The 25,968-nt window shown below is 38.2% G+C and overlaps 2 protein-coding genes across 3 annotated transcripts; both read right to left on the reverse strand.

The window, feature by feature from the left end:
- Positions 1-80: 80 nt before the first annotated feature.
- LOC113063054 (myocilin) lies at positions 81-6,139 on the reverse strand. The gene is made up of 4 exons (XM_026233211.1): positions 5,254-6,139; positions 2,578-2,643; positions 2,295-2,393; positions 81-1,742 (listed from the first exon to the last, which is right to left on the reverse strand). Exons 1-4 carry the CDS (start codon positions 5,729-5,731, stop codon positions 955-957), a joined length of 1,431 nt encoding a protein of 476 aa, XP_026088996.1. The 5' UTR covers positions 5,732-6,139; the 3' UTR covers positions 81-954.
- Positions 6,140-9,118: 2,979 nt separating this feature from the next.
- LOC113063055 (vesicle-associated membrane protein 4) lies at positions 9,119-25,728 on the reverse strand. 2 transcript variants are annotated; one of them, XM_026233212.1, is made up of 9 exons: positions 25,554-25,728; positions 22,908-23,039; positions 21,045-21,146; positions 17,953-17,999; positions 17,752-17,802; positions 13,959-14,059; positions 10,698-10,777; positions 10,358-10,409; positions 9,119-10,193 (listed from the first exon to the last, which is right to left on the reverse strand). In XM_026233212.1, the coding sequence occupies exons 2-9, from the start codon at positions 22,908-22,910 to the stop codon at positions 10,168-10,170; spliced, it is 462 nt and encodes a 153-aa protein (XP_026088997.1). In that variant the 5' UTR covers positions 22,911-23,039; positions 25,554-25,728; the 3' UTR covers positions 9,119-10,167. The 2 variants fall into 2 exon arrangements, with proteins under 2 accessions (XP_026088997.1, XP_026088998.1); XM_026233213.1 differs by lacking the exon at positions 22,908-23,039 and having other exon boundaries at positions 25,554-25,724.
- Between the last annotated feature and the right edge of the window lie 240 nt (positions 25,729-25,968).

The raw sequence follows: 25,968 nt of genomic DNA on the forward strand, positions 1-25,968 counted from the left end.
GGTTTTGATGGGTGTTTTGAGGTCAAATTAATTCATTAATATACCTCTGCGCATGCATGTATGAAGAGAGAAAAAAAAGCTAACTTTTAAAATCTTTATTTTCATATAAGTTAATTCACTTTCATAGCCACAAGGTTCCAGTCTTAACATCTCAAGCAGCAAACAAGTGTCGAGGCAAATTCAAAAGCGAAAAGGGAACATATTCAACACATACTGAGTTATGATAGCATAATTATGTAAGGATTAAGTTTTTATGATTTTTAAAGTTGCATTCCTCTGTACAATGTATAAATCAAGAGGCAGGCTTACTGTAATTGTATGCCATTTATATTTCCCCCCCTTTAATTTATTCAGTGCCTTAAACAAAGAGACGTTACTTACAAAGGTAGAAAAATAATTTCTCTATTAACATGTTAAGTGAACGAAATCACGGAGGATATAAATGTAGCCTCAATTTATAAAAAACATGGCATCATGATTAGATAATTATCTATTTGTTAGTCAAAGGAATATCTTTTATAGCATTTATCATTGGACAGATGCAAAAAATATAAATTATTTCTTAATGTGAAGATGTGCAATGTAGTTACTTATATGCTAACAGTCTTTAACTGTTGTCTTGAAAATGACAGCTTATATAGAAGTCACTTAAGCTTGAATATTATCAGGAAAATGTTTTTATATATATATATATATATATATATATATATATATATATATATATATATATATATATATATATACACACACACACACACATACATGCACCTACTGCAGGTGCTATTATTAATGTTATCAGCATTATTATAGTTGATTTTTGTCCAGTTGTCTATGATTGTCTTTGAATTACAGTAAATCCAACAATAGCAGTCCCTCTGGATGTTAAAATATTAAAACATGACAAAATGCATATATAAGCTTGGTGAAATGGAAATGTATTCTGATTTCTTCACTTTACTCCTGCTTGCCTAGTCTCACATTATAAGTAACCATGTAATAGTTATCCCAAGCATATAGCTTTCTCTGTGCTGGGTTATAGTCTACCATGCTGTTGTAGCGATGGCGGTTTTTGAATGGCACGGAGATTGTTTTACCCTGGCTGGTTGCAGTGTCATACATGTGATTTATGGTGGTGTTTAGTGAGCTGTAACTAGCTACTGTGTACATCTTGCCACAGATCATAAAAGCATTCGCCACCGATGTCTTGCGGATTTTAGTCTCCCAGGTGCCCTTCACCTCCAGGTTTTCGGGGTCCAGCTGGGAGATCATTATAGCACCCTTGGCTTTGCTGGTGCTGTAAATGGCCCATAGACCGTTCTCATCTACTGCGAGGTCAATGTCTGTGTAGCCACCCCAGGAGTAGGGGAACTGACCGTGAAAGCCAGCTTGGGGAAGATCACGGCGGGCAGCAATGTTCTCTGACTGTAGATCGTATCTTAGGAGGATGCGGCTGAGCTTCTGTTGGTAGTACAAGGAGCCTCTGTACATTGTGGCACCCGTGCTCTCCATAGATTCCGGCAAGAGGAGGACTTTGGTGGGAAAGCCCCGTGACAGCTGGTCCATGTTTTCATACCCGAAGAGTTGACGCACTTCAGACCCTACGGCATCAATGCGCCATACCATCTCGCTATTATAAGGTTCTTTAGCTTCTGGGTCTTGCATCCAGACACCGTATTTACCAGCAATGGTTTCAGCCTTGCGGTGCACCTTAGGCTCCTGGACCCACACCAGATCCCCACAGCCTGAGAAATCAAGAGATTGGTACAATTGTTGGAAAACCAAATGGTTTTGAGGAAACGTACATTTCAGATTGCACCTGGAGCCAGTGACATGTTTAAAGGAGACCCCATTGAACCAAACGCCGCGAAATATGATGGACGAGAGGAGACCTTGTCCTACCATTCCTTTGAGTTTAAAAGATTAGAAGCATAACTTACTTAACTTACATAACTTATAAAATACCCTGTAAGAGAGAGGTACTAGGGGAAGAACATCCCAAACCTTGAAGTCTTTGTTTAGAAACATGGTCCTATCAAATTCGCATTACCATTTTGGCGCCTTAGTAAACAAGCACAGATCCTTTTATAAAATAGATTATTTTACATGCATTAGATGTAAAAATAGCAGTATTCGTGTTAGTGCTGTCAGCAGGAATTGATGTAGGAGGAGGAGATGTAGGAGCATGATGTATTTTATATATATCTATATATATCAGCATGCTTTGACAGTGTTGGAAGACATTTACTAGATTGTCACTTTTGAGTGAATGACTAGAGTTAGGGTGTGACTCTCACCTGAGATGTCTGCTGGACCTTCCAGATTTGGGGCAGATACCTCAGTGACTACAGCCGTCATCTCCTGGTATCCAGGATTCTCTAGATGCCTTATAGAATCTGGGAGAGGATGAGGACAGAAGTTCACACAGTCAGATTGAGACATGCATGTGTTGAGGTCTGCATTTGACAAGCCTTCACTAGTGACCATGACATTGCAGTCAGAATATCAAAGAACTCTTCAATGGAAGACCAATTTCATTGCGCAGCATGGAAGTGGATTCATCTATTAGTGTAAACATACCTCCTAAAATGCTTTTGTCTCCTCGTGTTTTCACAGGCCTTGACACCAGGTGGGAGAGTTCAGGTACTAAAAGGCAAAGACACATGATGGTGTTATGGTCTGGGGATGTTTACGGACCCTTAATTGCAATCTAGAGTAACCAGATAATGTGAAGATAGATGGTCAAAAAGAGATAATCGACTCTCAACTGAAATCCACTGGTATCCCAGAGAAATCTAAACAAGTTGAGCAGGGAGGGCCTGGAATTGATCTCGAGTTGCATAAGAGAGGTGTGTTTCATGGTTTTGGGGGGCTGGCAGCTCTACAGTTAGGACTCTAACAGAAGGAAATAAACAGCCCTGAGTAGATTCCCAGCTGTCCCAGAGCCTGAAAGACTCCAGACCTCACATCACACATCCGAAACTCAGATGTGCACAGCAGGGTGCGCATTCACACACCCTGGTTAGTAACCTCAGACAAAAGCAAAGTAGATTTTTAAAGCCAACGTGTGTCCTTTTCTGGTGTAAAAATACCAAACGGTGGAAGATGGTTGAGAAAACATTGTTGGAACTTTTTATGTAGTTTTGTTTGGTCCCACTAAAAGTGCAGAAATGACCTGAACAGCTTGCATTATTACTCTACTCTCTTCATTTTATTGCCCAAGGACTAAATGACTTCTGTTAAGCCCCGTGACAAACTATGGTAGCAAATTATCATTGTCTGATCATATGCTAACATGTTTACAGGCTTTTATAATGTCACAGTTTAAAGCATGAACGTCTGGAAGCTGACTTTGATTGACTGCTGTGACAAGAGTTAAAAAGGACTCCGACCGTTGCTTCTGCCGATGATAACCTGGTCAGACCTGCAGTGGGAGAGTATGTAGTTAGTGTCCTTTATCCCTATAATCAACACATGCTCATGGACACAGGATCTGTGCATCACTACTAGACAACAGAAGCATGTAATTCCCAAGGTTTGTTTGCAGGTGTTTGTGCTTATCTGTGTAACGTGCCTAATGGTTCCCGGAGAGATCAAGCAGATCTTCACGAAAGCCTTTGGACCAGCTGGTAGCGTGTTGAAGGCTAATTTATTTGCCAGAGTCTTCCCATTTAACATCTTGAAGACTTTAGGCAAGACCTTTTTTATTATTATTATTAATGTTTGAATGCTTTTGGGTTTTGCAACTAAATTCCTTTCACTTACATCTTCTGAGTGAAGATTTCCAAAATCTCCAGAGGCAAGACCACACATTTTTATGTTTGTACTCGATGAGGTGACACCTACAACATCCATATGACCAAATGGCACAATATTCCTGAACCTTTTTTTTTATTGCAAGGACTGTTTGCATGTTCGGCTTCACTGCTCAGTCATTTTTCCTCATGAAAATGTTTTACACTGAAATAAACAGTACAACTTTCACAATGTACATTCACACTAGATAAATATTGCAGTTATCAGTACCCTAATACTAAATTAAAATGTGCATTTCTACATTGGCGTCTGTGCCTAAAAATCTTTGCTTTTGCATGACGCTACATTCACGCCGCGAGGTGTCAGGTCAAGATGACTGCCAACAGCCAGAGCAACATAAGTATTGAGGGCACCTTTACACCTTGCTATTATCGAATGTAAATAAAGCTTTTATACTTACTGCTAAATTACTGTTTGTTCAGCCCCTTTCTGAGAGTGTACGTTTGCACTGGAGGATATTTAGAGTGCTAAAGGGACGTGCAAGACAGATGGAACATGGAAAGAAGCTGGTGAGGAGAATATAACTGTGGTATCCCACTCTACATCATTCTTTAGTACAGAATAGCAACTTGGTTGCTTGCTTAAATTATATTTTTGTTTAAAGAATATGTCAGTAAAGGTGAACACTTAGACTAACAACCCCAGTAGGGATCAGTTTCCCCCTGACCTCCAACCCTCCTCATGCAGCATCCGTCAGCGGTCTGCTGGGAACAGAGTTTACTGCTGAGTATTAGCACAGTACTTGTGTTTTACTGCTTCAGTAGCTTGCCCCCAACACCCTCATGTCTCTCTCAGTCTCTCGTTTCTGTTGCCCTGCTCTTACAATGACAGGGGGTCACTTAGTTCAACTCTGCTCTATCTGTACTGTTCCCTCCTGCTTTGAAATGAACACAACGACCTGCTCACCCATACCACCCGAAATATAACTCACATTTCCAGGTAGGTATAACTATGGAAAAGTACACATAAACCGTTATGAGTCTTTTCTGTGGTACCAGTTTGCTTGCTCCCTCTGCCTTGCCAGAGATGTCATGACTCAGTTGTTATAGACCGTTTAGGAACCCACAAAAGTTATATTACAAAAATACGTTCCATTATTACCAGTATTGGAGTGTATATTGACAAAACAAAAAATAGGTATTGGAAATCTTTCACACTTTATCCGAATTTGAATCTTTTGGGTACGACAGCTTGTCAAAGGGATACCTCTGTACCTTAGTTTTCTGTACCTTAGAGTACTACTATGTACCCTTAAGTTTCTACTGAAATAAGGCACAAAAGGAGTACTGTCCCATGACAAGTTGTACTTATTTTGTACAAATTTAGTTAATTTTTTCAAAGAATGGACATCACAGCTATATCAGGTAGTGGCTAGCCTTGGCCAAAATACAATTTGGTCTGAGATGAATCTTAACATATTGCTTGGTTGTCAGTACTCACCTGATCCTGGTCTGAAGCTGCTGTCAATTTGCGGCACTCTTGGAGGAGGTTGTTGCATGCAGGGTCTGCTCTTCAGCCTCTCAGTTTCCTGGCGGAGCTCTTCCATCCTCTGCTGCAGGTCCTGAACCTGTCTGTCCAGTCTTTGCTTCTCTCTCTGGAGCTGGGCTTTCTCCCCCATCACCTGTTTGTATGCGTCCTGGACGCCTGACTGAGATCCGGAGCCCTGTGATGACCATGACAAGGTTTCCCCTCCTACGAGACGGGCAACCATTGCCTCTAGCAGCCCCAGGCGAGATTTCAGGGACTCCATCTCGGGACCTGAACCTGGTGATGGACAACTGGCCTCTGTAGGACTGTCCACCGTGAAGGTATACTGGCAACGACCACTGCCGGCATCCGCCCGGCGAAAACTAGCGCTGCTTTGAGATTGGGTGCCCATCAGCAGGCAGGAAGCCCACAACACAGCCAAAAACCACATGTTGAGGTGGACCACAGATACCTGGAAACTTCTGTCTTTATCTGATGCTCTACCTCCAGGGAGAAGGTTTGCGCAGATGTGAATCTTCTCTTTTGGTGGATCACTTGTCTACCTTGTCCTCTTTAGCTCTGGCACTAATCTGTTCTTTCCCTTTTACCTTACAAGCGTTAACTCGTGCCGCTCACTTCTCAGGCATTCCACTAATGACCTCTCACCTGAGCCAATTCAGCCTTTCTTTCTTTCCCACTGACTTTCTCTCAGCTGGGTAAAGGGTTGCCTTTGAGGGGCTGAGTGGAGCGTCTCACTTTGATTGGTGGTTGATGTCTCACTTAGATGTCTGTGATCCCACAGTAGGTGTCTTCAGGTTTGGAGGCAGTTTCTCTGAGTCCAGGCACATTACGCTGGGACTTATTTATACAGTCAGGGAGGAGAGGGAGGGAGGGAAGGGGCGAAAGACTCAAAGAGGGGCGGAAGAAAAGGAGGGATGCTGTGCGCTTCAGGGATTGCCCCAACAAAAAGATCTTTTCAGAGATCTGTCTTTCCGCCTCCTCTTGGAGGGCATATCGAAGCATGTGTGGGTTGGTTTGAGTGCTGTTTGTTTTGCTTGTGTGCAGGAATTCAAGGGCGACCACAAGTGAACACGGGGGTTTTTGTTCAAGTTGTTTGTTTGCGCAAGCATTTTCCCACTGGGTATTATACTGATTACTTATGTAATGTTCCTAACAAGCTTGTGTGTGTGTGTGTGTGTGTGTATGTATAGAGATCGCTAATGTGTCGTCATCATGACGTATTCCCAGTGGTGAACGCAAGATTCAGAAGGTTACCACTGGGGGAGTGCATACCTTTCTGTTGCTGTCTAATTTGGTTGTCGCGGTGTATGTGGACCTATTGGTTTGCTGCTGGTAATTAACAGTCAGGGATCTTGCTATGGGGAACCCAAGACAGGCTGCTAAGATGGGGTAAATTTAGATGGAGTTACCCCTACCGGACAGCCCATGGGGGAGCTCTGCAGTGTTGGTTTACGTGTGGTGTTTAGCTAAAGGGGTCAGAACGTGACGCGTGTGAAATGTAAATGTAAATGTTAATGTAACACAAATAATAGAATCAACATGCTCCCTTTCCCATTTCTCGTTCTGCCACCAACCTTCACAATCCCTTGATATTTTGTTTGCTTTTTCTCATCTACTACTGCAATTTTCACCCATCTTCCCTCCAAAGTTCATCACCTCTCTTTCCCTCAATAAGTCTGTCACTTGTTGCATTTGTTATTTTGCTCCGTAAACATTGGCTTATAACAACTTCACACTATAATATGGCCCAGACGACTCAGGACTGGAATCTGTCTTTATGGTGGCCATTTGTTTTGTTTTTGTTTGTATGAGATCTGTATTTCTTGCCCAGCTAAGTCTTCCGTGAAATGTACTAATACAAATACCTTACTGGTACACACTCTTCCTTGTCTCTGACAGTGCTCATAAACATTCTTACTTAACAATCCTGAGACCTTCGTCTTTTTTTCATTAATGTATGCAGGTGAAGGGTTAAACGATGAATAGGTATCAATGTATTGTACATTGTATACCTCTTTATGCAAAACAGTAAAGGTAGCACCTGAACAATTAGCATTACTGATCAATTAAAACATGAATCTAGTTTAGCATGTATATGACAAATATGCATATTCCAATATAGCATTACAGGAGATAAATGTAAATGTTTGCTAATATATGGTTAACTGTATGACTGTAAAGTTACTGGCAACTAACAAGTACACACCTTCTCAAACCTTCCCAAAACTTGTGTTGATGTCCCAAAAATATTTTCGTATGGATGGATTTCATTGTATTTTTTTTTACGACTACCTTCACTTTTCTGAGCAATTTTCAATGACTTGTAAACAAAGTGGTATGAATTTGATTTTTAGTAATTGTCAGTTCACCTTAAGTTCATGCAGGTGATCTGGCAGAGTAGTTCATTGCATAGAATATGTAACATATTTTTGAAAATGTTATATTCTTGATGCTGAAGATCTGTTGTTTTATAACTTGTTTTTGTGAAACGTTTTGCTTGAAAAGTGCACCTTTAGGTCCTAAAAATAAATTCCAATTAATTTTGCACTATAATGTTTATCAATCTTAAGTGAGGCTAAATGACATCAATCTTAAGTGAGGCTGGAAGTTTTAACATCTTTTCAACACCTTTGCTTTCAACCTTCTGGCCATTCTTCAGGACCACCATCAGAGCTCTCCGCTTTGACCTCGCAGGCTTCATTTCATCTATCATCACATCGGATTTATGGGAGATTGCAGAAAAACAGACATTTACCAGAAACACTCTGTGTATTTACCATACCATGCTTGCAAATCATGTCCAACTAAATCCCTCATGTCAAATCTATGTCAGTAAGATGCTGACAATGAAGGATGCGGCAGAATCAAAGCTTACATTCCTTCAGCCAAGTCTTTAACATTCTCTCCACCTGTCCAGTTAATATCTGCAGTCCCAATAATGTCTTTTACAAACTCCATACAGATATAGAATTCTGGATGTATGATATCTGTCTCGAGTACAAAACGTATAACGAGGGCCTTTTTTTTGTGAGTATTGAAGAGATTTCCAGTAAGTTCAGAATTGTTGACCTGCAACAAATTTTCAATAGCATTTATTGACTGCAACTATACATACTTATATATTTCTCTCCATTCAAATGCATGTACCGTTCTCGCAAAGGTCTGTAACAACATCCAAAAATGATTTTTTTAATGTCCGTTTAATGTTTGTGAAGGCCCAAAGCTGGTTTGAATGGGATGCGCGCACACACGCACACACACACAATTAAGGAATCTTGCCTGAGGAGTAAACAGAAGAAACTTTGTCATAACTAATGAAGAGTTATTACTTGTACTGAACTTTTATTTTCTGATATATTACGACTTCACTGGAAGCCACACAAGGATGGGGAATTATGGGAAATAAAAAAGAATGCAGAAGCTTGGATACTGGATTCTTACTGAGATTTCGTCTAACCTTCTTCTACAGTATTTTTGGCCTGTTTCGGTCCAACCGTGGCCAGTACAGATGGAGTGAAGGCGTCTGCCATGAACACATGGAAACCAGAGTACATGACTGAGATGAGAAGAACAGACAAAATGCAGGAACGGAGGGATAAAAGGCTGAAAGAAGGTTATTCAGTGTGAGGAATGCAATTAAAGGGGAATGAAAACGGATCTATTTCAATATTTATGGGCTCCATACTTCTCCCAAAAGGACTAGATTCTCCTGAGAAACTTTTGATATATTGATATATTGCTTTTCTTGCTGTTATCCTGTCATATCACGCCAGGATTGAAGACTCCTCAATTCCAACGCAATGAATCAGATCAGATGGCCCTTTACAATCGCTTTATTTTAAACGCAAGATTATTTCACAGTCTCCCAATGGAAAGCCAATGCCGACTGACTTGGGGAATTGATATTTACAAATAAATATAACAAAACAACAAAAAGTAAAATAGTAAAATAATCAGTAAAACAATATGGATTAAACCAAATGTACAGATGTGTTCAGGTCACCTTCAGCAATAGTGAACCAAATCATCATTGCACACAACGATTACATTACTGACTCATAACAAGCTGTTAAAATTACACCAGTGACCAGTGAAGATAACTACAATTTTTACATTAACCATTTTACAAGCATGATAAACGCTGATACGAATTCCTTCATATCAAAATAACCAACTCAACACAATTAACCACAGTCAATTAAAACATTGTTGCCAAATATGCAAACATTACAGCTGGTAATAGCAGCAAATATTAAGTAACATTACTTGTTGCATTTCAGACTAACCTGAATTCTACCCATTGTTTTCCCCATGTTAAAATTTACAGGAGTTACACAGATGATGACATCACAGCCATTTTACAGTGTGACATCATCAGGTTTCCTGTTTGGCCCCACCCACCTGAGAAGACAGTATTTCATAATCCTAGCGTTGTGGGAAATGGATCCAGTTTAATCGTTAAACGGCTCTAACATCTGATTAGCTATAAATAGGACATCGAAATACCAGGAATGCAGGGCTAACTTTTTTCTCTCCATGTTTCATTGTGTATAGTAATTTTTTTTATATTCTTCAGTCTTACTGGATGCATGTACAAGAAAATAACCATTGTGTTTGTGCGCATACAAGAGATTGGTCTGCACCAGTGTTGTGCCTTGATGAGAGCTTGATGTGTTGTTTTGTCGCACACTCACAAATTAAACTCTGCCCCTGCTTGATATGTTTCCAGATCCTGCCAAAATAGGCAAATACAGTGGGCAGCCCAACCCTATGCAGCGCCCCCTCTGGTACGGAGGAATGACAGCAGAAAGATGAGGGAGAGGAGGGAGGAAGAGTACATCATGCCTCTAACTTCCCTGCCAGAGACTAGCGATACCGCAAGATCACAGGAACTGTAAAAAAAAGTCATAATAATAATAATAAAAAAGGAGGGAAAAGAAGGTTGAAGGCAAAATCAGCATGAAACCAAATGGATTGTACTGACTGTTCTAAATTTCCCCCTTTTATATGGTTTAATTTTTGTAAGCATAAAGAAGTGTGTCTGGAGTGGACTTACTGATTATGATGAGGAGAAGGATGACAACCACCAGCGCTACAATCATTTTCATCTGGGGATAGAAGAGAAAACCAAAGGCAGAAATTATATAATGTACAATGTGGCTAAAGGCACACCTTAAGGAAAATGAGCATCCGTAGTGTATGATAGTGGTCGACCGATATATCGGCAAGATATATCGACCAATATTTTTTTCAATTATCGGCATCGGCCGATACGTTTTTCTGCTTGGCCGGAGTTTGAGGTTTTGTAGATGTAACTCTCCAAAGAGTGATTTTACACAACAACCTTAACAACAAAGGCCCTTCAGATCTGGTAGACCATCAGGATGGAGGCTCACCTTCATGTCTTTCCACCACATCCTTCTGTGGAGATGCTTGGCTCTACTGCTGAATGCTGATGCATTGTCCGATAGGCTTTCTGAAAGTCATTTGACAAAAGAGGATCAGTAACAGGGTTGACTTCCATGCATGTTAATTATATAACAATATACACTCCTAAACAACTGTGAATGTTTAATATGGATTGTATTCATATCCGGGAGACGCTTGTTGACTTTCATAATAATGTTTTGGGATGTAAAGAGCTCTGCAACATGTGGGACCAACTAAAACAGCTCCAGCTTCATTAGTGCAAGAACAAGAATCAATAAAGCTGAGATCATACCAGCTGCCATTCAACAATTCCACAGAGGATGAATGTGTGTACACCCAGAAAGACACAAAGAACACAGGAGCAGACGGTTTCATAGATTAATCGTTTTTTAAATGACGTCGATTCGATACCGATTCTCAAAAGCCATGAATCAATCTTTCCGGTATTTATTTCAACACAAATTTAAAACTAGATCTGATTAACGTGAAACTTACACTAAACAAAATTATAAAAGCAACACTTTAGTTTTTGCCCCCAAATTTAATGAATTAAACTCAAAGATCTAAGACTTTTAGTATGTACACAAAAGTCCTATTCCTCTCAAATATTGTTCACAAATCTGTCTAAATTGTTGTTAGTTGGCACTTCTCCTTTGCCGAGATGAATTCATTTTTTTTTTACATTTAAATTTCAGTCCACCAGAGCCCATGAATTTAATGTTCATTTCCCTATCATTAGCCATCTCCAAAGGCGTTTCAGAGAATTTGGCAGTACATCCAACTAGGGATGGGTACTGTTTACATTTTATCGATAAATCACTGAATATAATAAAAAATATCGAGAATCGAATCAAATCGAGAGCTTGCAAACCAAAAATCGAATCGATTTGAACATCTGAATCAAAACTCAGCCCTAGCATTTAACCTTCTCAAAATCTCGGATTCAATTCTTATAGATCAGTCTTTAGATTCACCTTTAGAACAAAGACAGTATTGCAGTCAACATGTGGAATTCATTCAGCTTTGTGAGTGACAATGTCTTCCAGATGTTGCACTATTAAACTACGTGTTCTCTCAAACAATGCAATTTCAGCAAGGAAGCACAATGTGCAGTAAGTAAATGTACTAAACAAAGAAAATGTATTTAAGCTCAGAAGAGTCCTGTTTTGATTGTTATACTGACAACAACTTTAACATCGTAATGTAACATTTCTGTAACAACTGAATGTTTGAAAAGTTCAGAAGCAAAAAGGGTTTTCTTTTCCAGTTTGATGCCATTCCAGTTTCATTTTAGTATAATTTATATATTATTATAGGATCAATTTATGTTTTTTTATTTTAGTTTTAGTCATTTTATGTTTTTTTCTTTAAGAAATGTATTTTAATTGGGTAGTATATACTTATATATAAATACATAAATGAATGTTTTAAATGAATGGATTTTATACAAATGTTAAATACAAAAAATAACATTTTACCATATTTAGTGCAACACTTTTATTTCTTCCCAACAAAATAGTTTTTTCACTAAATGTTTGGATTTCTAAAATTATTGTGCACTGATTTTTCTAGAACAACTTTTGCTGCCGAATTATCCACTAACCTAGTTCATGATCATTTTTTTGTCATAGATTATGAATATGCATAGGCCTATATGATTATCAGTTCCACACACGGAGATATATAAATTCTACATTTATTTAAATGGGGAAAAAAACTTCACTGGTATCGGACTGGTATCTGTATCGGACAATGTCAAACCCTAGGTATAGGAATTAGTGATGTGTCATTTTTGAATGATTCGTTCATTTTGAATGAATCTTTGATGTGACTCGGGAAGAACGAGTCGTCTCGGGGGATGATTGGTTCAGTCGCGTATGCTCAATATTCTATAGGTTCTGCTCTGCTAGTAGTAATTCACCTGTGTCAGTCAATGCAGTCTGTGCCGGAAAGAGAATTGATTAGTTCATAGTTCGGGTCTATTTGGTTATTGACTCTTTCCTTAAACACATGACAGACCCATACGCTAAACCAATGCAATCTGAGCCGGAAAGAGAATTGATTAGTTCATAGTTCGGGTCTATTGGGTTATTGACTCGTTCCTTAAACACATGACAGACCTATACGCTAAACCAATGCAATCTGAGCCGGATTGATTAATTCATCTCATGAGTCTTTGGATTGAGTCGTTCCTTAATCACGTGACAGACCCATACGCTAAAACCATAGACAGTAAAATAATGCAGTATTGAGACGGAAAAAGAATTGATTAGTTCATCTTTCGGGTCTTCGGGTTGTTCGTTCTTTTGTCCCCTGACGTGACAACATTGGCTAGAGTAATTAGTTAATTTACAACCTTCCTTACAAATGGGTGCATAGTACTTATTATTATTTTTTATAATAATTATTGGTTATGCTTTAAATGTTGTCCATATGATGGCGAAATCACTTTGATCAAGAGATGTATTTATAATTATTATATTATTATATAGCCTAGTGTTTATTTACTGATAGACAGTCAAAAATACAAATTAATCAATATTTTATTCATTACAGGGTTTTATTTATTTATAAAATAATAACACACCACAGATCCTGAAGAAATGGTAACAAAAACACAGTGAAATGTCAGAAATGTCAGAAATAGTGTATGGGTCTGTCACGTGATTAAGGAACGACTCGACCCGAAAGACTCATGAGATTAACTAATCAATTCTCTTTCTTGCTCGGACTGCATGGTTTAGCGTGGGTCTGTCACGTGATTAACAAATGACTTGAAAGGCAGATTGGAGCATAGCTAAAATGCTTACATTAAATTTTTTCAGCATTATTTAAACTAATGACAATGATTTTTTTATAGTTCTTGACACTTCATACAAAAAACAGGACCAGACATGTGGTTTTGTCACAGGGACACTATGCTGGAACCTGCTTTAGCTCTTTGACTCCACTACTTAATGTTATGAGACTAGTAACTAATCTCAGATCAGCTTGAACAAAACCATTTGCAAAAGTCTTTTGCACACAGGTGGTTTATTTTCACATCTGGACTTGAGAATATGAGAAAAATACCACACCAACCTGGCCTAAACTTAAACAGTTTTTTAATTGCAGAAGATCTGCTATTCAAAAACTGATCATTAATCATTTTTGTTGTGATTCCCATGAATCCAACCAAATCACAAAGTAGTTTAGGATTCATGGTGATCTGTCCATGTCCATCTTACCGGATTTATCCTGCAGCTCATCCAGCCGTTCCCCACGTTCAATTACTTTCGAGATGTTCTCCTGCATGACGTCAATGACTTCATCCACCTGAGACTGCACCCTGAAGGGCCATAGAGACAAAGACACCATGAGAGGAACAAATCTGGTGTTTCCATTGATTCAGCAGAACATTTTTACAGTTTAGAAGCACATGTTTGAGTCTGTGATTCGAATATTTGTAAGATAACCACTCGGGATTAAATAAGATATCATTATGACTGCGATCTCCTGACCCTGCAATGTCACTGGGAGGTGAGAACGTTTTGCTAGACGTGGTCTAGACACATCAAGATAGTATTAACTATTTGATCTCAATATCGCTCAATATAGCTGCTCAAATACAATGGCACAAGGGATGGCATGGCTTTGGGACGCAGGTTACCCTGCGAATGAACAGAGAACAGGATGCGTTGACTCTTGCTTCTGTGCTTGGATACCTGACTAGTACAGCACACCATGATCTGCACCAATTCCAATCGTGCACAGTCTCATGCACATGGGACGGTACCTACCATGTGTGGTTACCTTTCAGCTTCAAAAACCCACAGATACAAACAAGGTAACTGCAAGAATCCAAGACGTCCACGGAAAGGCAAGAAAACTTCACCTTCCAAGGTTTCCTATTAAATTCCATTGATTTTGTTATTCCACTCTGCAGTGCATGTTTATGTAAACCTGATGTTGTGTGGCTGCTTGCACTGGGCGAAGCTCTGCTGGGTTTCCTTTGGGAGAATTACTGCAGCATATTAGTATGTAGCAAATTTCATAACAAAGAAAAGCTCAGGACAGAGATTTTTGAATATTGGGAATAGAGGTTTACCTTGCCTGCAAATATTATCTGTCTCCACATTCCTAACCTGAGCCCATACTAGTATTTGGAAATTCATAATTGTTCACACTTGAAAACAGATTGTAACCCTAAGCCAACGATACATCAGACTGCACAGCTTGTTGAAAGCTATGTTTTTCACATGGCGGATAATAAATTAGTAAAAAAATAAAAAATAAAAATCCTACTGATGCACATTGAAGGAAGTACCCAGCCTGTATCAGGAGTGCAGAATATCATGCCCCTTTTTTGTGGTAGTCAAGACCAACTCAACTTCACAGTTGAGTTCAAGACCTTATTTTCATGGCCTTGGTCTTGGTTCAGACTCAACACTCTTCTGGTCTCAGTCTTGATTCAGTCTCAAACCCTTTTCTGGTCTCTCTGTCGATTCAGACTCGACACTCTTCTGGTCTTAGACTTGATTGAGACTCGACACTCTTCTGGTCTCGGTCTTGATTCAGACTCGACACCCTTCTGGTCTCGGTCTTGATTCAGTCTCAAACCCTTTTCTGGTCTCTCTGTTGATTCAGACTCGACACTCTTCTGGTCTTAGACTTGATTGAGACTCGACACTCTTCTGGTCTCGGTCTTGATTCAGACTCGACACCCTTCTGGTCTCGGTCTTGATTCAGACTCGACACTCTTCTGGTCTCGGTCTTGATTCAGACTCGACACTCTTCTGGTCTCGGTCTTGATTCAGACTCGACACTCTTCTGGTCTTAGACTTGATTCAGACTCGACACTCTTCTGGTCTCGGTCTTGATTCAGACTTGACACTCTTCTAGTCTCGGTCTTGATTCAGACTCGACACTCTTCTGGTCTTAGACTTGATTCAGACTCGACACTCTTCTTGTCTCGGTCTTGATTCAGACTCGACACTCTTCTAGTCTCGGTCTTGATTCAGACTCGACACTCTTCTGGTCTTAGACTTGATTCAGACTCGACACTCTTCTGGTCTTAGACTTGATTCAGACTCGCCACTCTTCTGGTCTTAGACTTGATTCAGACTCGACACTCTTCTGGTCTTAGTCTTGATTCAGACTCGACACTCTTCTGGTCTCGGTCTTGATTCAGACTCGACACTCTTCTGGTCTTAGACTTTATTCAGACTCGACACTCTTCTGGTCTCGGTCTTGATTCAGACTCGACACTCTTCTGGTCTCGGTCTTGATTCAGACTCGACACTCTTCTGGTCTCGGTCTTGATTCAGACTCGACACTCTTCTGGTCTCAGACTTGATTCAGACCTGACACTCTTCTTGTCTTGGTCTTGATTCAGACTCGACACTCTTCTGGTCTTAGACTTGATTCAGACTCGACACTCTTCTTGTCTCGGTCTTGATTCAGACTCGACACTCTTCTGGTCTTAGACTTGATTCAGACTCTACACTCTTCTGGTCTCGGTCTTGATTCAGACTCGACACTCTTCTGGTCTTAGACTTGATTCAGACTCGACACTCTTCTTGTCTTGGTCTTGATTCAGACTCGACACTCTTCTGGTCTCGGTCTTGATTCAGACTCGACACTCTTCTTGTCTCGGTCTTGATTCAGACTCGACACTCTTCTGGTCTTAGACTTGATTGAGACTCGACACTCTTCTGGTCTTAGACTTGATTCGGACTCGACACTCTTCTGGTCTTAGACTTGATTCGGACTCGACACTCTTCTGGTCTTAGACTTGATTCGGACTCGACACTCTTCTGGTCTTAGACTTGATTCGGACTCGACACTCTTCTGGTCTCGGTCTTGATTCGGACTTGACCCTCTTCTGGTGTCGGTCTTCACCTGGACTCAACTCTCTTCTGGTCTAAGTCTATGTTTTAATATTTTCGATAAATTTTCCAATATGTAATCACATTTAATAACCCCTAACCCTTACCAGCAAATTCCTAGAGTAGCGCTCATGCTGTCCAATATTTTGGAAAGAAATTACAGATTAGATGGATAAATACTAATACTAAATAAAAATCAGTACATACATAAAATATATCTAAACACACATATAAATATGGACATACATTCAGAGAAAGGAGAAAAAAAATCCAAATCAATAAAAAGTTATTTAAGATTGTCAACACAATTAATGAAAGGTTGCCACATCTTAAATAATTGTTTTCCTGACCCTTTCAATGAGTACCTAATTTTTTCAAGGTAGAGACAAAACGTAATTTCTCTGATCCACTGAGTATGTAGAGATCGTTCCACTTTAATAGAATGGCTCTGTGCACTAATAAAGAGGAGAATGCAAAAATTTTACACATTGATGCAGACAGCTGTAACTCCTCTGGAGTAACTCCAAACAATGCCACAAGTGGTTCTGGTTCTGGTCTCACCCACAGAAAGGGTGTTAAATATTGACTGCCAGAAACCTTCTATTTTGGGACACGTCCACAACATATGAATTAAAGTACCTTCAGCACACTGACATTTATTGCACAAAGAGCTAGTACCACTTCTGGTCTAAGTCTTAATTCAGACTCGACACTCTTCTGGTCTTAGTCTTGATTCAGTCTCAAACCTCTTCTGGTCTCAGTCTTGATTCACACTCGACACTCTTCAGGTCTTGGTCTTGATTTGGACTCGACCTACTTCTGGTCTAAGTCTTTACTTAGTCTCGACCCTATTTTGGGTCTCAGTCTTGACCCTCCTCTACTCCCTGCCTGTAGACTGTGATAGTAATGTGTTTGTAGTTTTCATCAGTATTGTTTTGTAATGTATGAAAATTTCTTTCCATCAAAAGTGTGGTTATGAATTTAGTTACATTATAGCTGTATAGAAAAAAAAATACTTTTGTGTAAAAAAAAACGTTTCTAGTAAATATAACAGCACACAGTTAACAACAACACATTTTGTGATGAGGAAAATGAAGATACTTGCAAGGCAAGTCTGAAAAAAATAAATAAAATTCAACAAAAACAAACATACTGTTTAATTTTGTCATTTTGGCCTCCGAATCTTGGTCCTGTTGGTCCTCTCCTGTAAAAAAAAGAAAATAAATAAAATAAACAAAAAGAAAGTCACCAAACAGACTGTCATAAACAGCTTTGCTAGGAAAGCTGCATGCAAACAAAAATTAATGCTTAAAGACTATTTTTTTGTCATGATTATGCAAAACCAAAGACTTACAGGAAAAAGTCCTCCTCTTCATCCGAGCCTTCCTCTAGAAGGTTTCTCTGCAAGTTAAGATGAGGGTGTCAGGGTGGTCAGAACTGGAGCAGGCTGGGTTTAATCTAGAATTCCTTCTGAACTGAGACCAGGTGTTTGATATAACAGTGACCAGACTGAGACTCATAAAGATCTTATTGTGAAGAATAAAGTCATCCGCCAGATGTGAAGGACAACAACACTTTGAAGGGCACAATGTGGGCACAGCGTGTGACGCAGTATTCCCCAGAATGGAATTCACCTGGAAATAAACCCTTTCAGAACACAAAGTCCTAAAAGGAGACGCTGCTGATGCACAAGAGATATTAACTCCATTTGATCTGGATTTGTACAATCTGATCTTTTAAAACAATGAATCACAGATCAGGAAGCATCTAGCTGCACTGCATTTAGTTTTGTTTTATTGTCTATTCTTGATCACATTTAACAATTGCCTCACTAGATCATTTCAACATCGCGATGACTATTGTTATATAACTCTCCCTAACTATATCCAGACCTGTGACACTCCTCTCAAATTACATCTGGACAATTTCATGCGCAAGTCAACCTTACCATGGAAAAATAAAATGTTTATCAAAAGAATAAAGAATGCTCAAATAAACTGAACATTTTACTGAATTAAAAAGCTATACATTTAAAAGGAGAAAAGTATTGTTTTTAACGAGGATGTTAAAATTGTGAACTTCAAGCTAATATGCATTTATAGCATGTTTTGAATGGGAACATGCTTGTAAGTAATGAAGCTCGATATCTACATCTAAAACGATTTATCCTACAGATTTAGTTAAATTACTGATTTATTACAAATGAGTCAGAGTCATTACAAAACTGATTAAAGAGAGTGATTTGTGACATACACAGACTATATGGACATCTAACTTATTTCTACACATACAATATGGTAAATAAATAAATAAATACAGTTTATTTTTGCTTCCCAATATCTAGGGGTAATGATTTAGAGTGCAAATTCTGGTAGTTTCAAAGCATCTTAGTATTGTTTATCATTGGCATATATATGCTGCTGTTTTAGGAACTAACATTTATGGGTCTGGACTCTGTCTGCTGGGTTTTAGGACAATTCATTTAAGTGATTCAGTTTACAGGAAACGAGTGCATGACTTTAGATTTCATGTTGTGACTGCAAGTAACCCTGCAGCTGCTCATTTCCAATTGGCCCTTTACTAGGGAATATTTCAACACAAGTACCAGGTCTTTTCATGAGTCATGGTCAACAGTGTTACATAACGGCACGTGGAAAGCCACATTCAACTTCACCCTACTACACATTCGAGTTCTCTCACTGTTCAAGCTTCGATGTGAGGCAAATTAAAAGAGACTTTTCTTTGGATGTGATAATGTCTGAACCATCCAACAGTTTCTCCCAAACATAAACCAGTCAGGAGTGGTACCCAAGTGAAAAACAAGAGTTTGTCATATTCTGGCATGGACCTGGATTTTGACAATAATGTCTGGCAGGGTTTTAATGACTGTCTAGGACTGAATGTTAATTAGGAGATCGGTACTGACAGATTCATAGTAAGCGCTCCACTAGTTTATTACCCCCTGCATGAGCTAATACCCGTTACATCATGACTTAAGTCTTCACTTTCAAATGGACTTTTCTGTTCACTGCCTGATTTTGTTATTCAAATAAAGATTTATTGTTAGGAGGGTTGCAATACAATTTGACAAGTTCGAAAGTTTTTAAAAAGAAGTCTCATGCTCACTAGAGACTGCATTTATTTGATTAAATACAGTAAAAACAGTTATATTGTGAAATATATTTTTTTCGAAAAATGTGATGGCGAAGCTGAATTTTTAGCTGCCATTGCTCCAGTCTTCAGTGTCACATGATCCTTCATAAATTATTCTAATATGATGATTTGGTTCTCGGTAAACATCTTATTTTTACCAATGTTAAAGAGAGTTGTAATGCTATATATTTTTTGTGGAAACCATAATACATTTTTGCAGGAATCCTCAATTAATAGAGAGCTCAAAAGAACAGAATTTATTTTTATTATTTATCATTAATAGGGATGCACGATAATATCGGCACAACATCGGTATCGGCCGATAAAAGCTTAAAATGACCATCATCGGTATCGGCCGATATGAATATTTCTGCCGATGAGCCAAACCGATATTCTCCAAGTGAAATAATTGACCTGTTTTTCAGGTGTGAATGTCTGTCTATATTTGTAAAATAATACATTTATGGTAGAATCAGTACAGAAGAGATACATGGATTTCTCTTTAGTAAAATTAAAGTTTAAATATATCAGGCGATAATGTTTATGTATATCGGTATCGGTATCGGCCAAAATTATTTTGAAAATATCGGCATATCGAATATCGGCCAAAATCCAATATCGTGCATCCCTAATCATTAACATTATAAATGTCTTTACTCTCACTTTTGATCAACTGAATGCATCCTTGTGGAGTAAAAGTATCAATTTCTTGACAAAAATAAAATAAAAATCTAAATGATTTTACCCAATGGACAGTAATACAGCCAAAAACATCCATTAACTAGCATTGAAGAAGAGACACCACGGCCTTCAAACTTTTATCATTGCAGCAGTGACTTATGAAAGGGCCAAAATCACTCTTTTTCATTTAAAGAATCTAGTTTACATATGTCTGTTTATTCAAAATCATGTTTATTTTAGTTTAGTTTTGTGTACATTTTTCTCTCCATCTGTTTAATTTCTTTTCCACCTCAGTTTATACACTGCTATTATGACGTATGGTTACAGATTATCATAGTTAAGAACAAATTGCTCTCTAAAGGGTTGTACAACACAGGAGTTGAAATGTGGTGAACACTGCCGTTTTAGATGGGCTGTTATATAAAGGATATTTTTTGTGGTCTGCAGACACTAAAGAACATGAGGAGAGAGTGGTTTACTCTTCCTGTAAACAACATAAACAGATCATGGAGCACAATGGCGTTGTAAACATGCAGAAAGATTCAAGTCTGGCTCTAGTCAGCTAAGAGCATCTTTAACTCCAGGTAATCTATATGGTAAGAAGTGACTTACCCGCTCACTGCGAATGGAACCAGTGACCTCTTCATCATTCAGATGCCGCTTAAATTTAGGGGGCATGCTGGGGTCTAGCTGCTCCTCACTCTCTGGCTCCCTCTGCAGGCAGACACAAAGATCTCTTAGATCCCTTTCTTCAACTATAATAAAATATTTCAGCCCAAATAATATTTGACTGCAATATAGTCTGACTGTAACACACGCAGAGACACACACACACATATACATACATACATATCTGAAGCTTAAACTTCTCCTATATATGGTTTAACAATGACAGGTTCATTAGACTAAACTTTAAGCCATAAAAGCTGCACAACTTTTAAGTAAATCCAGCCATAATTCAGACTTGGGGAGAGACCACCCCATTACATTTAACTTGTTTGGTCATGGGGATCACTCTAGACACACCAATAGTAATGTGCTGCTTGCAAACATCAAAGCAAGCAGTTAAAGACAAGCTCTAGTAACTGATGTTAGAGTCATAACGTTCCTCCATGCGTATTCGCTTTATATTCACAAAGCAGTTCATTTCTGGTTAAACCATTTGCCCTGTTCTTTTACAAACCCTTAGCCTATAGCTTTGAAGTTTACAACAGGTTTTTATCTTTCAACTACCAGACATATAAGCTTAAACTTCTCCTATATATAGAATAAAAATGACAGATACAGACCCTCTAAGGTTCAGTTTCTCACACTGAGCACAAGAGTGCATACCTAGAATCACGACAGGTGATAGGAAACTTTTTTTACTGTGGCTTGCCAGATTCTACATTTCTACATAATGTAGATTCTACAAATCCATAATAATAACAACAATATTCAGAAAAGTCAAGAGTGCGAGTATAAATATAATGAGGCTGAAAGCGAAGTATTTAGTAGATCAGTTTTGTAGTTCCCTTTAAGACTGCAATACACTACATGACTTTTAAAACCGGAACAGATTTTAAAACACTGGGCATCATACACTTACCAACTTTGAAATAGTCAGAGGAAAAACTGGGCATCAAACACTAAACGAATGAGGGTTACAACAAACTCAAGCCTTGTTGCTAAGAGACGTGTGACAAACGCAAACAATGTGTTCTAAAATCGACTCAAAAGATCTCAAACATGTTTGAAATCCTGAGACTGGATGGAATCGAAGTCTGAAGCTGAAAAAATGGGATTCTGTGACCGTCATACACTACATGACTTTCCAGTACATCTGTCGTCTGTCTCTAGACCAGCTCTGAATTTCTGACATCTGCAGAAAATGAGGGCAAAAAATAATGTAGTGTATTCCAGCATTTAGAAACTTATTAACTTTTTTAAATGTAAAATATCAATTGCTCAAAAACTCAAGGGCAATTGCTAATGTATTTTATGTTCTATACTAAAAAGTGAAAATATCTTGCGCTTTTCTTCAACACAGACCTTCTTTCAGGTATTTCACCAAAAACGTATAGCACACGTTTATAAAAAAAAAAAAAAGACTCATTCAGACCTCTATTTGAGAACTACTTGAGCCAGGGCATTCTAGAAGTGAATGCATTTGACTAATGCACATCACAGTGAGACATAATACACTGAAGCAGTGTTGTCACGCTACTCTGATTAGGAAATACTGACTTGTAACTGGAAAAGCTACATGATTTTAACAGCTGAGCTATTCTCACGCTACTGAAAAATATTATTAGGTTGAAGGTAAATCTTGTATTTTCCCTAAATAATTAATTAATAAATAATAATACATTTAAAAAAAAGGTAAATTCTTGCTATTCTTGAGCAATATGATCTATTCTCTTCTTTAAAAGGCAAAACAAAGCAGTTTTCTTCCTCCACCCACTGGACAGCAGGCTCAAGCCCATCTCCATGTACCATTGAGTCCACTGTCCTCTCTCTGAGACTGCTCTCTGCTTCTCTTGCTGGAAGAGCTGTCGGAAAACGGCTTCTCCTTTATCCAGGAGCACGGCAGAGCTTTCCAGAAAGCAGGAGAAGGGGAAAGAGGGGCTGGGGACAGGGAACGAGAAGGAGAGAAGAGAAGGACACACAGGGTTTGAGAGAAAGAGCATGAAAAGGTGAACAAAAGAAGAGAAAGAATCTAACCATCATCCACTGAATCCGCTCAGATGGATTTATTTTTTTAACTTAAGTTCATTTCTGTGTAAGAACAATTAATTAGACCTAAAAGTGTAAGTTAGCCGTAGTAATAGTGTGGACCCACCTCCAAACTCTTGACCGTTTTGTGTGAGCAACAGACATAACTTTACATTTTCCTGCAATTTTTACATCTTAAATTTCACTTGCATTTCCCAATATCTAACCGTATTTCAGCGATGCAGAAAACACGGACGGAATCGCGGATTCCAGTCATAAAAACAGAATTTACAGTTTAACAAGGAATGTCACGGAATTTGTCCAATTTTGAATGAATTATTCAAATGTAAGTCATTGCACTTACATCAAATCACGATATGGACTAGTACCTGTAAATATTAAGCCGGAAAAGTATATTTAAATATGAATCCTGCATGTTATGCGTGTCTCTGTTAATGAATGGCGCAGAATCTCCAGAACTGCTCTGAGAGTCACTTCATGAGCGTTTGACCGTTTGATTTGAGTAAAACTAGCGCCACATCACATACACAGAACTGTAAAGGTATTCACAGTAACCCATCAAAATAAAAGTCTAGTTTAAATTAAAGACAAGTATTTGCCAGAAATGTATTACTATTGTTCAGCAGAATGTACATAGTCTACTACTACTACTACTAAAAAGAAAAAAATATAATTTTTAAAGGAATAAACACACAAAATTTCTTCCATGTTTTATTTTAGTAGTAAACCCTCTTTGTTTACCAAAAAATTAAATTTGCTTAATTTTCAATAATTAAAAGATAAATTAAATGAATGGTTTATGCCTTCATTTGATAACCAGAAAAATTAAAATACACAACAGAATTTCTGAGAAAAAAAAAAAAAAAACATTTCATAAGGCTATTTTAAGAAAATAATTAACAAATTAAGTTGTTTTCATGCATTTAAATAATCAGACATGCTAAAACAAAGAATTCGGTAACAATAAACCATATGGTGAAGAAACAAATTTAATAATTCATTGGGCCCTAAACTTGTCGTTTTTGTTAAACTTTCAATAAATTGTTGTGAAAATGTATAAGTTTTATGATTTTAATTAATTAGACATGCTTTTTGATTAATTCAATTTAATTTAACCATTAAAAAGGAGTTGAGAAAAATGTAAACGGAAAAAATTGAATTTGGAAAAAATAAAACAGATTTCATAGGGCCCTACGTGGTGTGTCTCAGTCTGGGACACTGGAGAAACAGTGGTAATTATGTAAGTGATGGTATAATGTGAGATTACTAGAAACGTGAAACACATCGTCACGCACCCCTGGGAAGATTTTCAGCGAATACTGGCATTAATTTCAGCCTGTTTCTCACACAAAAACATTATTATTATATAATATATTAAAGATGCATTATTTAAACAATATGGAAATGAACAGAAACTTTAAAAAGTGCAGTAGTGCAATGATTGGACACAATGGACAGATGGCTGGAAGGAAGGATGAATGCATGGGAGCCCATTTTCAGGTGTATGACAAAGAGTTAAGACTGAGATGATAGTAAAGAAAACGTAAAGCAGAAATCTGGCCCTATAGCTGCCAATACAAACCATCAAACCCACAATGAACAATCTGATTGCAAAAGACTTCACAAGTGATCTCGCTGACCTAACCTTGTTAAACCCTAACATGTGTCACGTCTTTATGGAATCGCTTGAAAATAATGGACAACTCACAAACAACACTAACAGGTTAGGCATCATTCCAGTAGAAACACACAGGTCAACAGAAACGCATGACAGGATTTACATGATTCAGGAAACAAGACACAGACTTGACTTTCCATCAACAACTGTGGATTAATCAAAAACTGATGGAATAACTGAGTCTAAACCCATGACACACATCACTGTTCATAAAGACATAATTAAACTGATAGACTCAACATTCACTTACTCGTGAGCAATTAAACACACTGATCTGACCAGATTTTTTAGAGTAGATCGAGCTATAAACTGTATATATATATATATATATATATATATATATATATATATATATATATATATATATATATATATAAGAAAATATTTAACGTTAACATACTTCACATTGTAGATCATTTCTAATAAACAGCTGATGTTCCTGTGGAGCACCTGCTAAACAGAGCCAGTCAATAAAATCATATAAACACTCTGATCCTAAAGGAAGGCTAAAATATCGAAAGAAATTATAAGACATGGTTTTGGGAAAAACAAGAAGCATGAATCCAATAATGGTGTTTACATGAGGACTGGTGAAGGAATGGAAACGCTGAAGTGAAAACAGACAGAATGACAGCTAGCATGAATGCTAACACCGCTGGCTACTTCATTAACCCGACACACAAGCACACGCACACGGGCCTCGAGAGACACATCCCCGGCCCCTCTACCTCAGAGATCCTGCTTTTGTCGATTCCCGTTTGGAAGAAGCGCGTTCGTGTGTTTATAATCCCGCTGACTGACTCTCTGAGCCGATCCGGACGCGTCCTGAGTGATGATGGCTCTCGCTCGGCACTGAAGCGGAAGTCAGAACAGCTGGACGGATACTGTTTCCTGCAGACACATCATCACCGTCATCGCCTTCTCCATCACCTTCTTCTAATAAAATATTAAACGTTAAGAAAGCAAGGAGAACGAATTTAATATGTATTTATATAAATTTCTACAGTCTAACTAATAAATAAATTAATTAATATCTTACCCTTATGTTTTTTACTTTTTTCTTCTTATTTTTACTTCCTAGCTTTTTCTTATTCTCCATTGTTATATTTCTTACCAATCATTAACTTTTTATTATTATTATTA

This window comes from Carassius auratus, chromosome 45 (assembly GCF_003368295.1).
Source record: "Carassius auratus strain Wakin chromosome 45, ASM336829v1, whole genome shotgun sequence".
NCBI lineage: Eukaryota > Metazoa > Chordata > Actinopteri > Cypriniformes > Cyprinidae > Carassius > Carassius auratus.

Coding starts and splice junctions, on each gene's coding strand:
- LOC113063054 (XM_026233211.1), bottom strand. CDS start 5,731: ATGTGGTTTTTGGCTGTGTTGTGGGCTTCCTGCCTGCTGATGGGCACC. Junction 2,394..2,577: donor AGACAAAAGCATTTTAGGAG/GTATGTTTACAC, acceptor ATCCTCTCCCAG/ATTCTATAAGGCATCTAGAG. Junction 1,743..2,294: donor AGGTCCAGCAGACATCTCAG/GTGAGAGTCACA, acceptor TTGATTTCTCAG/GCTGTGGGGATCTGGTGTGG.
- LOC113063055 (XM_026233212.1), bottom strand. Junction 18,000..21,044: donor GTTCCATTCGCAGTGAGCGG/GTAAGTCACTTC, acceptor CTTAACTTGCAG/AGAAACCTTCTAGAGGAAGG. Junction 10,194..10,357: donor CCTTCTCCTCATCATAATCA/GTAAGTCCACTC, acceptor TTTTTTTTACAG/TTCCTGTGATCTTGCGGTAT.